The 15,694-nt window shown below is 41.2% G+C and overlaps 1 protein-coding gene across 3 annotated transcripts in view; it reads left to right on the top strand.

The window, feature by feature from the left end:
- Window positions 1–416: 416 nt before the first annotated feature.
- The window catches only part of BEND7 (BEN domain containing 7), a 77,210-nt gene continuing 61,932 nt past the window's right edge, over window positions 417–15,694 (top strand). The window contains exons 1-2 of one of the 3 annotated variants that reach the window (XM_061582274.1): window positions 417–1,002; window positions 7,214–7,297. In XM_061582274.1, coding sequence (XP_061438258.1) covers window positions 978–1,002; window positions 7,214–7,297 — 109 coding nt within the window. In that variant the 5' untranslated portion in view covers window positions 417–977. Of the gene's footprint in view, window positions 1,290–7,213; window positions 7,298–15,694 lie in introns of all 3 variants that reach the window. The other 2 variants (XM_061582272.1, XM_061582273.1) reach the window with 2 other exon arrangements.

Below are 15,694 nucleotides of genomic sequence, written 5' to 3'. Positions count from 1 at the left end.
GTTTGGGAACAATACTAAGGTGCGTTTACCCAGAGATAAAATGTTGAACGCACTTGCCACACGCATGGCTCGTCGACATGTACAGTTAGCACGGCAACCAGGACAGCAGGGAAGCGTTTTGGCCGTGGGCCACCTCGCCTCTAGTTCGGCCCTAAGACCGCACTAAGTGTTCGCGATGGCGCCTTAGCGGAGGCCAGTTACTTATTAATACACCCACAGGCATGGAAGGATAGCTTCTTTCCGCTTGTTCCTAGGACTATCTCCTCACGCGCCTTTGTTTCATTCAAAGGGAGGCGGCAAAGAAGTCGCGAGGCGCTCAGAGGGTACAAACAGCGGCCTCAGCGGAGTCCCCTATCCCGTATGCCGCTTGGGAGGGAGCGGAGAAAAGAAAGGAGGTGGGAGGGTACAAAATGGCGCTGTTCTGTTCACCCCTTCTGCCCCTCCATTCCTCTTCTTCCAATAGCCAAGACTCTGAGACACCCACACGCCCCCTTCCAGACTGCACACGCGGGAGGGAAGTAAAGTGAGCAAACAAGCAGCCGTGCTGCCGCCTCCTCCATTAGCAAAGATGACACTGAGCTCTCCGTCCTCCTCCCCCTCGTCACCCTCCTCCCCCTTGGGGCCCGTAGCCTCCGTCGCGTCCTCGGGGTGGCGTGGGGTTCCAAGCCGGCCTCGGGGTGGCGGCCTGCGGGCCAAGCTCCCAGCGCCGCTACGGGGCGGGTTGTGGTGCGCTGCACGCAGGCTTCCCCCAGCAGGTGGCACCGGGATCCCAGGCGCCGCCGCCGCTTAGTCAGTGCCACACGCGAGCCATTGCTTTGCCTCCTTCTCTTCCCCCTCCTCCTCCTCCTTTCTCCCTATACGCGCACCCTTGCTTGATTTCCTTGCTCCAGCCGGCAAAGCGTTCACCTCTTCCTTCTTCTACCAGGAGGCCCGGGAGAGGAGGGGAACCGCAGCGCCCCTTCAAAGTTTAGAACTGAATGTGGGGGAAAGCCTGGACCCGAGGTGGGGGCAACTCTGGAGCTAACTTGTTCCACTTCCTTTCTTTTTCTTTCTCTGCACTTGGAACTGAAATAATCCAGTTCCAGTTTTATTTTTGCTGATTGAAGAGACGGACCTTGGTCTTCCTTGCTTGGGTGACTGCTGTACCCAGCCCTCTCCCCCCCCTCCCGGTCTCATCCCATTTGATTTCTCCTTCCTTTCTTCCTCCTTCCTCCCTCTTGCTCACACTATGGAGTTTACTGAGAGGAAAAGAAGCAGGAAATCCCAAAGCTTTAAACTGATAAATCAAGGTAAGGGGAGTTATTTCCGTGATATTTGTTTTTGGCTGGGGGGGGGGAAGACTTACGTTGTAAATCTAGTTGGGTTATTTCGAGAGAGGAAGAACAGGATATTATGAAATTTGTGTCATCCCCTTCTGTCCACCTCTTCTAATGTCTCTCATTATTTAAACTGCCTAATTGTATTAACCCTGGAAGCAGTGGCTTTTTTCTCCATATTAATAAAATGGACACTTTTGTCGGAATTAGATGACACATAATATTAAAGTTAGATCGTGTTCCAGGGTAAATGCAATTTAAAAAAAAAAGCTTAATCAGGAAATTAGCAAAACATTAACACTTGGGGAGAGATTAACCTTTTTTTTAAGTATTCCTGTCATTATGTTGTCTTCAGCTTTATTTCTCTTCTTACTTATGGACCGATTGCATGCAGATACGTATTTAAATGAAGAGCTTCATAGAGGTTTCCTTAAACCCACACATCCATAATGCAACTAATTAATTGTACATGAGCAAGGGGAAATTGTTGGCATGCAACTTGTTCTTTCAATGTATGTGAGAGCTCCTCAGAAGAGGAATGCGGATCTTTAAGCAGAATAATTACATTAAGCATTTAAAAATGTGTCCTCTCACTTTTGTATGAGGTATATATATAGCGTGGTGTTGTATAACAGGTGTTCTCCTTGGGAGGTTTTTACTCTATTTAATTTGACTTTAAAACATGGCTGGAGAAGATCCTTAGCATTGAACACAAATATCTCTATGAACTGCGTATGTGCCCTGCATGACAAGTCCAGGGCAGGTAATTTTGAGTGTAGCACTATTAGTAGTAGTATTTGATAGTTCATTATTAAATAATTTAGACATTCTCCTTTAACTTGTCATTTGTAGTGGACATACACACAAGCTTTCTGAGACAAAAAAGGTCGAACATTATTCTTGAGAAGCAATAACTAACTTAAATGTTGTTGTTTTTTAAGTCTATAGCAGCCTATTCATGAAAGGTTTTTTTAACCATAAGGTTGTGTTTATAATTTGATTATTGTATTGTTGGACACTAGCAAGCTAAGACTAACATAGGCAATTGTCACACAGTGAAAACGGACTGATATGTTTCTGAACTTCTTGCCTTCTCAGCTGTAAGCAATAGTATTATAAAAGTAGATTTAGGATACTATGTAGAATAGTGGTACATATACGCTTCCATGGGATAACATTTGATCAGTAATAAAAAATAAATGCAGATTATGTTCAGTGTTTGAGATTAAAATACTCAATGTAGCATTTTTATCTTGCCTCCAATTCTTCTACAAATGATTTTTTGTTGCTGCTGGACTGTATTTTTAAAAAATTAAGATGATTGTGCACAAAGCAAATTTTAAAATTATAGATTAAAAAGTGGTTGATCTCACGCTTCTGAGCTGTTTTTATTTTATATGTATGAGAACTTGTTTTCACTGTAGTTGAGTATTAATTAGTGTTTCCCTAGCAATAGGCCTGTTCCTTCTGCTTGAATCATAACATCAGTATTATAGAGAAGTCTTGTTTGCTGTCATGGAACTGATACACACTTCACAGGCCCTGGACTATAATATCTCAGAGAAAGGAGAGAATGACAGGCAGTATCCTACTCACTATTGACTCATAAATTATGTGGAGTTTACTATACACAGCTATGGCTTTTAAACGTAACACTCATGTTACTCAAACAGTTCATGACTGCTAAGTATTTGATATAGTCCTAATTTTCCATTTTGACATGGTAGTTGGATAGTCCTTTTTAATGTATTGATGTGTGATCACTGCTCATGGAATCCTGGCTTGAACTGTACAGCAAAAGTTTTCCAGGACAGGTTAAGGGCAGTAGCATCACAAGTAGGAAACAAACAAGCAAAAAACATTCATATGAATGGTTGCCACACCAAAAATAACAATTTATGGTGGCTCCGTGTTAAAATGATGACACGAATCTTCTATGACACTTACCCAAATGACTGTGTGTTGAGTTGACATTGCCTGTTGGTATTGTCTGTCAATCTTATTGCTTGAGTCATAAATCATACACCCTTAATGTTTTCTGTTGCATTGTTTGAAGCATTGTGCCTGATGGACCACCTTAAGTTAATCTTTTATTATTATTATTAAAACCCAGCCCATCCTCAAGGGATAGGGTAAAATAAAGGATTAACTGTTGCAAGTATTGCAGATCTTCTTAGAAAATGCTCAGGCTCATAATTAATCCAGAGGAAGAAAGTTCCACAGATGTGGAAAAAAACACACCAAGGTGGTGTTTTCAGCTGAACTTGGAGATTGTGATCTCAGAGTAATAGTGGTTTCTAAAGTATGTAAGCACAAGCCATGTGAGGAAACAATGATAAACAAAATGCAACAAATTAGGAACAAAACATACAAGTGGTAGAAGATAATCTGGAACTGAGCAAAGTTTATAGTTGCCTATAATAGTCTGCCCCAGCTAGAACTCATGATTCAGTTAATTGTATATACAGTAGGGCCCCGCTTTATGGCATTCCGCTTTAAGGCGTTCTGCTGATACGGCGGCTTTCGTTTTCCATTTTAAAGGGTTTTTTCCCCCTTTTGCGCCGTTTGCGTGTCATTTTCACGTGACACGGCCTATTAAAGTCAATGGGGTTCCACTTTACGGCGTTTTCCGCTTTACGGCGGGGGTCCGGAACGGACTGTACTTGAATTGTAGACTGAGTTACTTTCAGTAAGAACACTGAATGCTACATGAATCCAATTGAAAGAAATGGAGGCTGTGTACTCACTGCCTGGTGTGTTGTGCTTTTGATAGACAGTATACTGTATGTCTCCTGCGTAACATTCAGCTGGAAAGACGAATCGTGTCAGCATCTCCAGATACTCAGAATCATGGGCCAGGCCTTAGGTTTCATAAGAATTTCTTATAGAATAATGTAGAAGTATTAATTTCTTGAAAAATCTAAAATACAAAAAGCGTTTCTGTTCTGACACAGTGACCGTTTGAAGAACAAACTGTAGTTACCCTTTTATACTTTTCAGAGCAGGCATGTTTCCTAGCCAAGGAAAACTATATTGTGTATTGCATTTGTCTCATGGGCTGTACGCTGCTTCCTTTATATCACTTTTTATAATATTAAAACTTTGTTGCACAATTGCATTTAGAGTTTGGCAATCTGTACTGACTTGGAGAAAGCTAGAAACTATGAACATAGGCTCTTAGTTCCATCCTGCTGTCCCCAGTACAAATGTCAGAATGGACTGGATGCTCTTGCCTAGTTTGACATCCTGTATTTGACAAGTAGCAGATCTGGTAATACTATATGCATATCTCTTGTTCGTCTAAAACCCAGTTCCTGACATTCTGTAACACTCTGAAGAAATAGAAGCCCAGTAGGGCTATGCAGATGAAGGACAGGATGGTACAGGCTTGATTCTCAGTGGCTGGAGTCACCACCAGTACAGGAAAGGTTTAGTTTCCACCACAGTGGTGTAGTAAAGTGCACCTGTTGATTTTCTCCTATGTAAGTGGAATGGTTTACATGAGTTTATATGGGGAAAAGTTGACTTTTGGGACACTAAGGTGAAGCCAAAATCAGCAATGTACATCTGACACCGGTGACTCAGCCCTGTAGTATTGTTAGGAATACTACGGTGTGTGTGTGTAGTGTTTATCTTGGCCGTTTGTGGTCCTTACCACCTCTAGGTACACCCTGCCCATCAAAATGACAAGCATTTTGATGCAAAAGAATAATGAGTATAATTATTTCAGACGGAACAACCAATTCCAGGGACACTTGGAGCTTCCTTTTGTGCATAATATTACTCTAAGACTGCATTTCTATGCGTAATTACCTGGGAATAAGTCCTGTTGCAATAGGACGTCTGAGTATATGTGTTTAGGATTGGGCTGTAAAAATGAGTTAGGCTGTAATTCTCTGCATGCTTACTTGAAATTAATTTCCTTTGAATGCAATGGGACTGACATACCAATAAATGTGTTCAGAATTAATTTATACTTTCTGATTCCTAGAACTTAATGAGAACTGGAGTTTATGTAGTTCTTTTCCTAGGCAGTTATCTCAGTCCTTACAACAACCCTGCAAAGCAAGCAATACTATTTCCATAGATAAAATGCTGAGGTTGACAGGTAGTGGTTTGCCTAAAGACCCCACAGTGAGTTCATTGTGGAAGTAATATTTGAACCAGGGATGTACCACTCTTTTTCTTAACCCTTATGTTGTGCTAACTCTCTACTTTTGCTGTGGCCCTATTTTTCCTGTGGGGTCATTCTGCCCTATTAGACCCCTCATCTCCCAGCTGTTTCTTCCTGGTTTACCATAATCTCCTCCTGACTTAGCTTGCTTATATTCAGTTATTTGCCCTTGTTTCAGAGGATTGTGCATTTTTCTGTCATTAAAGTTGTGCACCTAATAGCAACGTTCAAACTTTAGTATCCACACTTCCATGTAATTCTTTCACACATGTTGACTCAAAAGTACCTGTTCTTAGTGATTTTGTTACAGAAAATTTATTTTCTTAGTTAAAAAATGGAACCCTCCCTTTTTAAAGTATTAGATGGGCCTTCCGAGTGACAGTCGGGCAGTTCCCAGGGTTGCCTTGGTTGGGCCAGCAGGCCATGTGCCAATAATGTAATGTAATGTACTAAATTGTAATGCCTTATCCCTTGTGTTTGTGATCACTCCTATGAGGCCAACAGCTCTTTTGTGTTAACTTCTTTTTATTCCCTTAGGGTCTCTCTCACAGAGACTTCAAAGCATTCTATGAGCTCATGCAAACCAACACCCTCCACCATCTTTTTATTTGCCGGCCCCTGAGCTAAGGACAAGTGTGAGCCCTGCTAGAGGAACCATCTGTTTAATTGTTTTCTTGCTCTGAAGAGACTTGGTGCAACAAAGTTTGTGATCCTCCTGCTCTATAGCAGTTTGAAGAATGAACATGTAAAGCAGGCAGGGAGAAGGGGCTGCTTCCCGCATAAGTAAATGTCTTGAGCAGTCAACACTAACTTTCGCTGATCAGGGGTTAGGGAGCTTTGATATGATTTCTCTGATATTTTCAGATAGACTATATATTGTAATAAACTAGTTGTGCTCCTGATAATAGAACATATCTCCATGGGATGTAATGGATATTGCTTACACCAAACTTCACAGTTAATGAAGGTCCCTTATTTCTGAATATTCAGTCTGTCAATTGCAAGCCTAAGGATACAGAGTGTGCTACAACTAGGGTCAGAAGCAAAACCCAGGAAAATATTCTTCCTATAAAAGCTACCATAATTCCTTTTTTATAATACCTGCATATATGCAAATGTGTTATTACTTATTCAGTATCTAGTTGTGATAAAAAGGAAGCTTCTACGTTCATTGTCTGTATTCAGTGTTATTTGAAATTGCTATTAATTTCCATTCATAGAGCCTGATCTGTTCCCATTAGAATTCATTGGCAACCTTCCCAGATAAAAGGCCAAAGAGCTAAAAGGTTATTCCTTGTACTTCCCACTGATTTTGTCATCAGGCAAGACTTGCAAATTTCTATTGGTTGATAAGGATGACAAACTTAATTTCTGTCAAAAATTCACATGCATTTTGTAAGGCGAAGTGTAAGACAACAATTCAGATAGTTGGCATCTGCTGTGTTAATTTATTGTTAAAATGAACACCACAAATGAGCCCAGACATAGCTGTTTGCTAAAATATGTAAAATATTTTGGTTAAGTGTCTTCAGCATAAGCAGAGGGCTTTATTTGTTTTTAGGGAGGGCTGACACAGAACACATTTTATTGACTGATCAGATGTGCGTGAAATAAAAAGGCAAATATATTGGGAGATTATGAGATAAAATTGTAGCATCATATTCAGTGTTCACTTTTTCCAGCTCACTTGATTTCTAATTAATTTCCCTATTTTTAATTCCAGATTATCATCATGAGGCATACAAGATCTCTGACTACAGTAATGATGTTAATGGGGAGGCCAAAGAAGTGCAACCATTTTATTTAGGTAAGTTCTAATGTTTATTAATTTCTAAATGCCACATTTGTGGTGGCAAGCAAATGGGTGAGTGAGAATTGCTACATGCATGCAGGAAGTACTTTTCATTTTTTATAGGATGTTCTTTTCAAATGTCTTTCTGTTTTGTTGATTGCCAGCATATCTTTTATTAACATTTGCTAAAAATGCTGTAATTTGAGACGTAAATGTTTATTAGTGTCTACACACAATGCTAATTATCACTCACCCAGAAAACAAGATGCTGACTTTGCAGTTTGCAGCTCTGTGCTCAACCCATTTACATTGCATATTTGCTGGCATGCTTCACTGGCGATAGTTTGTGCAATTGGAGTATTACATCTTTGACATCTGGATAACAGAAATTCAATTTCCAGGAAGCCACTGTTTGGTTTTGCTTTGGCCATGGGTGGGATTAATGTGTGTCTTAATATAATGTCCCTTCACCTCTACAGGCATGCCACTTATCTTAACCACAGCAAAATTAAATTAAATCAGCTGTCCAAAGTGTGTAAAGAAAATTCTGAAATATTATAGTCTTCCTAACTGAAGCTTCATAGGACTTGATCAGTGAATTGCACGTTATTTTCATGATTGCTCCTACTGTGATTCTGATCCCCTGTAGCCCCATGCTTGTACCTGCTCTAATAAAGAATCCTAGCTGCTCTCTGTTCATTTTATAAATTATATTCATTGCTTAACGCTGAGGATTTTAAATAGTTAGCAATAAAATTGCTTAAGTTCTCCCATGGAGAACATCAGATGCTGCACAGTTCAGTGTGAGCAACGAATGCCTCATTGATATAAACAGAATTCTTTTAATTCATTGCTACCACTAAGATTTGAAAAGAGATGTGACATCACTGATCCTTCCAATGGGGCTAGCTGCTATTCTTTGTGCACATGGGCTATTTCCTCCCAATGTTGCAGTGTGCAGTAGCCTCACTTAGTCCCTGCTAGGTTTGGTAAAATGGCTGTGTTGGAGAAAGTGTGACTGTCACCAGAGACACTGATCTGTGAAATTAGGAGCATGCTAAGATATGTGTGCAGATGAAAATTTCTGAATCTGTAGCTATGGTGCTGTTATGCAGAGCCACAAAAGTGGCTCTATTATCTGTTTTTGAATTATTATTATTATAAAATCATTATTATTATAAATATAAATAAATAAATTTATATCCTACCCTTCCTCCCAGTAAGAGTCCAGGGCAGCAATGTTTTTTAACATTTGAGCCATCTGCTTTTAAGTTGCTTGCAGTTATCTTTTGACTTTGTCCATAGCATTTGTTCTGTAATTGCATTGCACAGCACGGTATGTACTTTATTTTACTTTATTTTATAGGTTAGGGATTTCTGTCCTTCCCAAAACACTCCATACAGCTGTCATAGTAGCTTACAACCTCCCTCCCTCCCTATACACACTCATAAGAGTCATCACGCTTATATTGTTTTTCTCTGCCTTATGTGGATGGCACTGCTTTTCAGAAGCATGGGGAAACATAGGCCTGTTGTAAACAATTTTTACAACATTTTCTAACTTGAAATTCAGATTGTGCTTTTGAAAGGTTAATGCAGAAAACTAATTATGCCATCCTGGTAACCAAATGTGTGATGAGACATTTATCTGTGTAATTAACAATGAAGAACTTTATAGTTTCATAAAATTGAATGCTACACTGCATGCAGTCTTCAGTGCGCATTTATTTTGAAGAGGTGCCGAAAACAGAGATGTTTATGGCTAATATAAAGTGGGACTCAAATATGCTGTAGTGCAGGTGTCGGTGTGTTTTACAACATTTTTGTTTTGATAAGTTAGACTTTGGCAGACAAATAACTTTGTTCTGTCAGATAAAATGAGTAAAGTAGGCATATATTTGGGAAGGGCTGTATAAAGTAATTGACAGCGCAATCTTGTACATGTCTGCTCTGAAATAAGCCCCAACGAGTGAGTTTTACTCCCAGGTAAGTGAGTATAGGATTTGCAGCTTCAAAGTACATTGTTCCTCAAACCACATTTTTAACCATAGTCAGTCAAAAAAAATTAGCAGGTCTGAATTACACACAAGTTGCAGTCTATATTATAAAATGTACTCTTTTTCTTTTAGTAGATAAGATAGCATAGGTCAAAGTTGGGTCAAATGCACTAGTTGGTAGCCCAGCTACGCCCCTATCTGGACAGGGATGACCTCGCCTCAGTTGTTCATGCTCTGGTAACTTCTAGGCTGGATTACTGTAATGCGCTCTACGTAGGGCTGCCCTTGAAGACAGTTCGGAAGCTTCAGCTAGTGCAAAACGCAGCAGCCAGACTGCTGACAAGGACCAGCCGGTCAGCACATATAACACCTGTTCTGACCCGTTTGCACTGGCTACCCATCTGTTTCCGAGCCAGATTCAAGGTGCTGGTCATGACCTATAAAGCCTTACACGGCGTGGGACCGCAATATCTTGTGGAACGCCTCTCCCGCTATGAACCTACCCGGTCACTTCGCTCAGCATCTAAGGCCCTCCTCCGGGTACCAACCCATCGAGAAGCCCGGAGGACAGTTACTCGATCTAGGGCCTTTTCTGTAGTGGCCCCCGAACTGTGGAACAGCCTCCCCGAAGAAGTACGCCTGGCGCCTACGCTTCTATCTTTTCGGCGCCAGGTTAAGACCTGGCTATGCTCCCAGGCATTTTAAGCGTTTATGTTATAATTTTATATTTTTATTTTTTATTTTGTTGCTGCTTGTGTTTATTGTTTGTTGTCTGATTTTATTGTTGATATTTTGTATTTTAACTTTTTTGTACACCGCCCAGAGAGCCACTTGCTATGGGCGGTCTATAAATGAAACAAATAAATAAAAGTAAAATAAATAAATAGCAATCCTTTCTCAAATTCTGGGGCCAAATTACACAGTAAATGTATCGTATTGGCCTCAATCTACAGCAGGTTAATCATCCTTAATTGTTTATGAAAGCGTCTATAGTATGCTAGGTGCTGTATAGAAATAAAAGCACGCAGGTCCCTGTCTGGAGACTCCATCTCAGTAGTAGCTAAGTTAGTTGTGTTTTAATACCATTGAAATCAGTGGACCGTGCTAGCTTTGGTTAACTTAACTCCCATTAAGTTCAGCAGGACTTAAGCAAGACATTTTCTCAGGTTTGAGGTTCTCAGGTTTCACTTGCTCAGCAAACAGATATTTTAGTATAATTTTACTTCTTAATGGTCATTGTTTATGTTAGTGTAGGATGGTGCTAGTGGTGATAATGTTAATAGATAATTAGGCCAAGCAGGGGCCTAATTTGACCTGTGAGGCCAGTTTCTCCAAACCACACCCACCTGCCCCATACCTGACATCATATGTGATGTAGGTGTGTGGCAGGTATAGTCATAGCTGCAAAGGAACAATTGGAAGCTTGAAGTACACCCCCAATTGTTCCTTGGCAAGTGGGGCTGTCTCTTAATGCTGATTGGCACTGACAGGAAGCCCCACTGGGATCAGCTGCATTAGGGAGTTCCCCATCAGAAACAACCTACTGTAACCAACAAGGATGTTTGTAAGCTGTTTGTATTCATACTGTTTACAAACGGACCTCAGGAGGGATGGCTCTGTGCACTGATCTGCTGATTGGTGCAGAGAGCCATTCCCTTCAAAAGTGTGGTTTCAGCACCAATCAGCTAGTTGGCTGATTGGTTGTTGCCTGATGTCATAATGTTGAAGTTGGCCTATGAACCAAGAAGGAAGGATCTGGCCCACCGATTCCTCACCCCATTTTAAGCCTTGATTTGTTTAACAAATCATGCCTTAACCATAAGTTGTCTGTGAGACAATCAAACAAACTATGGCTTATTTCTCCAAAGTTTGGTTTGTTTCTGTCATGATCCCAGAGTCTAGCAGCCATCAAAACTCAAAGTCAGATGCTGCAAACTTTCCAGCTAAGGACCTAGTCGAGGTGCAGAGCTCTGAACCTGATTTTAGAGATCAGGAAACAACTGAGGCTGAGGAACATGAGCCCCCAGAAGAAACTCCTATATCTGCAGGCCCAGAGCCTGGACCCTAATGGGCATCTCCCCCTGAGCTTGAGGAATCAAATGCCTCCCCCCAGTTAAGTGGCTTAGGGAGCTCACCAGGTGGGAGGCTAGGGAACAGAGAAGTGCCTGTCTTCAGTTCACAGGGTTGGCTGTTTAAAAATCTAGCGTTAGTCACAAGGGGGTGGAGCCTGAGAGCTGTTATCTGAGAGCAGTAACTTAAAAAGCTCAGTCTGCTCTCAACCATTGTTGGAGCAAGTTATTCACTTGATGCTTTCTGTGGTCCTGCAATTTCTGACCATCCTTGCCCCCTTCTGTGGGATCTGGCATCATACCAGAACACATTTTCTAGCTGTTTTGCTTTGTCTTTATAGTTTGGCAAGTGTCTGTGGTGGGGTGGTCAAACAAACCATGGTTAAAGAACAGTACTGGGGTCACGTAATGTCAGATCATAGCTAAAAGAAACCAAGGTTCATAAGCCAATAAGAAACTATGGCTTCAGATTGTGGTTGGCAGTAAGCAAACCATAGTTAAGCTGCTGGGCTGGGTTCACACATCATGCTAAGCCATAGTTAGTGCAGCCTTTCCCAACATTGGGTCCTCAGATGTTGTTGGACTATAACTCCCATCAGCCCCAGCCAGCATGGCCAATGGTCAAGAATGATGGGAATTATAGTCCAGCAACATCTGGGGACCCAAGGTTGGGAAAGGCTGGTTTAGTGGTAAGTGTGAACCAGACCATAGGCCAAATGCATGAGAAAGGAGAATATTGCCATTTTGTTCCTCCTCTGGTCCTGCTGGTGCTACGAGTGAAGCCATGGTTTGGCATAGAATGTCATCTGGACCTGGGCTCATGTTTAGTCAGGAGGAGACAAACCATGAGCCAGGGTTCTGATAAAATGCTAAGCCAAACCATGGCTTAGTTCACAGGAGCAAAGTAGCCAGTCTCCTCTCCTGGAGCCTACACATTTGTGCATTTTGCCATGCTAAGGCAAGCCATGATTTGGCTTAGCATTACATGTAAACATAGCCAGTTACTGGAACTGCATTAGATACTTTCTGGTTTCCAGCCTTTAGCATAAAATATCCACCTGTTTCAAGTCTTTCTTTTTACTCATAGCAGGAATGAGGAACCTCCAGCCTGAGGGCCAGACTTGGCCTATCAGGTCTCCCTGTTTGCCCCTCTAGACTGTTTTGGGCAAGCCGCACCCACTCACCCTACACCTGATGTCAGGGGTGGGGCAGGTAAGGGTGGGGCTTCAAAGGAACAATTGAGAGCTTAATGTGAGCTCCTGATTATTCCTTTGCTGGCTGTTCAAAAGCCCTTTTGTAAGCAGCCCCACACTGCTGTTTGAACCTCTGCTTGCAAAAGGGCTTTCAAACAGCCCACACTGTGTTTTGAAGTCCCTACAATCATAGTAATGTCAGGTAATTGACAGGTGGGTGGCCCTGCCCACCTGTCCGATTTGGCCTGTCTGAAGTAGGAAGATAAAGATCTGGCCCAAGAGCCAGAAAAGGTTTGCCATTCCTGATTTATAGGGATTTGGAGGAGTGAGGAAGAAATGAAAATCTTTAAAATCTACTGTAATTTACAAAACAAGATCTCATTTGTTTCTTATACGATTAGAAGTTGCAATCATGTTTGGTTTCTAAGCTCATTAGGCACATTTCCTGTACACACCCAAGCAGAATGAATGGGAGTTGCATATGAGCACAGTTTGTGTTTCTTTGCAATTCCCGAATCCAAAGGAGCATGTGCAGGAGCAAATTTCAGTGGCTTATTCTTCCTAGTTAAGCTAGCCTATCTATTCATCCTAACAAGATGACTAGGTTACTAGATCCACTTCTCAAGTTGCCATGTGACACATAACTACATAGATAGAGACTGGTTAAAAGACAGCTGAAAATATATCTTCACTTTTAACTCTAAGGCTGAATTAAGCTTTTAGATAGCTAGTCTTCATATAATAATAGTCCTGCACATTCTCAAGGGTTTTCTTTCTGCCAGAGGTGGTTTTCATTTTAAATAATTGTATGCATATGGGGGACAATTCAGAAATTATGAATTAGAATATTGGGAATTAAGCAATGCAGTAGCAATTAGAGATGAGCAAATCACCCGTGGCTCATGTCAGATTGGTTCAGATGTAATTTGAGTTATTTCCCTCAAAATCGTGAAAATGTTTGGCTAATTTCTTAGCCACTCTGAATTTGACTATACGTACTCTGTCTCTCTCTCCTCTCTCTGTCTCTCTCACACACACATTTGACAGTCAGGGATTGCTTACCAGCCACCTAGTGGTTATTGTTTGGCTGCACAATGCTCATTTTGCCCAACAAGAAAAATGCTTCCCTGGTTTCGATTTTGATCTGAGCTGGATAAGAATTTGGTGATTGCAGTGGTTGATGCTTTTTCTTTAATTGCATTTTTTCAGCAATACAAATAAGACAATATTCAAATAAAAGCTAAAAGGGTACAGTTAATATATGCTCACCTCTTCTTTGAGGCGAGCATTATGATCCCAGCATGCATCATTTAGCCTTTTAAACTTGTGGGAGCTTGGTGTAAAAACAATTTTTTGTCCAGGCAAAAAGAGGACTGACAGCTGATTTCTGAGTTATTCTAATAGCCAAACTTTTAGCCAGGGCTGTGGAGTCGGTACGCCAAACCTTTGACTCCGACTCCTCTATTTTTCTACTGTCTGACACCGACTCCGACTCCACGCAAAATTGCTTACGACTCCGACTCCACAGCCCTGGAAAGCGCTGTAAATGTTTTTTTAAATTGGAAGCTCTCATAGGAGCATTTTTATCGCTGCCTGAATATGCGCTGATCTTGGCATCACAGCATTTGTCTTCATCTGGGTCCTGTGTCATACACTGACACACAAAATGTTTTCCATCTTGAGTTATGGTAAAATGCTCAACTACAGCTGACTTCATGGGAAGCTTCTTTGACATTGTGAATTTATATTTAAAAAAATTTGTCAATCAAAATTTATTTTGAAGCAGGAGTCGGAACATTTCTACCAACTGTGACTCCGACTCCACCCCAAATTGCTTCCTACTCCACAGCCCTGCTTTTAGCTACCAAGTACATATCTGCAGAAGAGGCTGGCTTGGCCACGTATATTGGGAACACCAGATTATTTCTACTTCCATCTGTATTTTCTGTCTCTCTCCTCTCCCCTTATATTGTTGTGGCTGTGATAGTCTGAAAAATATAAGAGTTTTTAAAAAATGGCTAAGTCTTCCTCCTGTGGAAAGGAGCCTATATTGGAGCTTAAGCGCGTGTTGAACTTTTTCAAGCCTCAAAATGCTCAGAGCTGGCCTGCAAATATTCTTTGAATACATCAGCAAGGTTTTGATGTTCTTGGTTGAAGAGAGAGCAATACTGGTATCTAATTAAACAGTGCAGTTCCAAAAATGGAAGGATCTGACAGAATCACTCAGGGTCATAATAACCATGTACCTCTTAGGACGGGTCTTTGACCGTAAAATAAACTACATACATACATGTGCCTCTCTTCTCTGCATCCAATTCTCTACTGGGCTGGGGGCTTCCACTAAGATTTCAATTCCTCTAATCAGATGTAACTAAGATAATATTTCTGTCTCCTGAGATATATCTAACTGCATAGCAGGATACTCATAGGAACATAGAAAGCAGTCTTACAGTGAGTTCTACCATTGGTCCATCTAACTCAGTATTGTCTACACTGACTGGCAGTGGCTCTCCAGATTTTCAGGCGGAGTCTTTCCCAGCTGTACCTTGAGATGCCAGGAATTGAATCTTGGACTCTGCATGCAAAGCAGATGCTCTACCACGGAGCTATGGCCCTGTGCTTCTCAAGTGTGTGGCAGGTCTGTTCTGTGAAAGGTAAATTTTTGAGGAGACAGCTTTTCTTGCCAAATAACAGAATGTAGCATTTATATGTCAGAGTAAATAGTGCATGGGAGAGTTCCCTTGACAAAAGCAATACTAAATGTGTTGGGGACTATCTTATAATATTGGAAACTACTTAACAGTATTAAAACATATTTTCTATGCACCCATTAGTTTGCCTCTTTTTGTCGCTTTCTTCACATTGGGTGTGGCTCTTTGTGGTTTTTTCCAGTATTATGAACTCCCTTCTGCTTATGCAAGACTGAAAGAATAAGGGCTACTCCACCCATAGCTCTCATTCCTAGCCGCTAAGTTACACCAGTTTTATGGAGGTCTGTCAAAACATTTTACCGGTACTGAATTCAAGCTGTTGGTGGTTCTTAGTCCTTGCATGTGTAAAGGACAATTTTGGTTGGTTTGTCCTTTTCGTGATAGTTCTCAGCCTAAAGAGCTGGCTGTTTTGTTGATACCCTGATCAGTCTCTGGAATGCTA

This window comes from Rhineura floridana, chromosome 8 (assembly GCF_030035675.1).
Source record: "Rhineura floridana isolate rRhiFlo1 chromosome 8, rRhiFlo1.hap2, whole genome shotgun sequence".
Classification (NCBI taxonomy): domain Eukaryota; kingdom Metazoa; phylum Chordata; class Lepidosauria; order Squamata; family Rhineuridae; genus Rhineura; species Rhineura floridana.
This window is presented reverse-complemented; position numbering and strand designations above follow the sequence as displayed.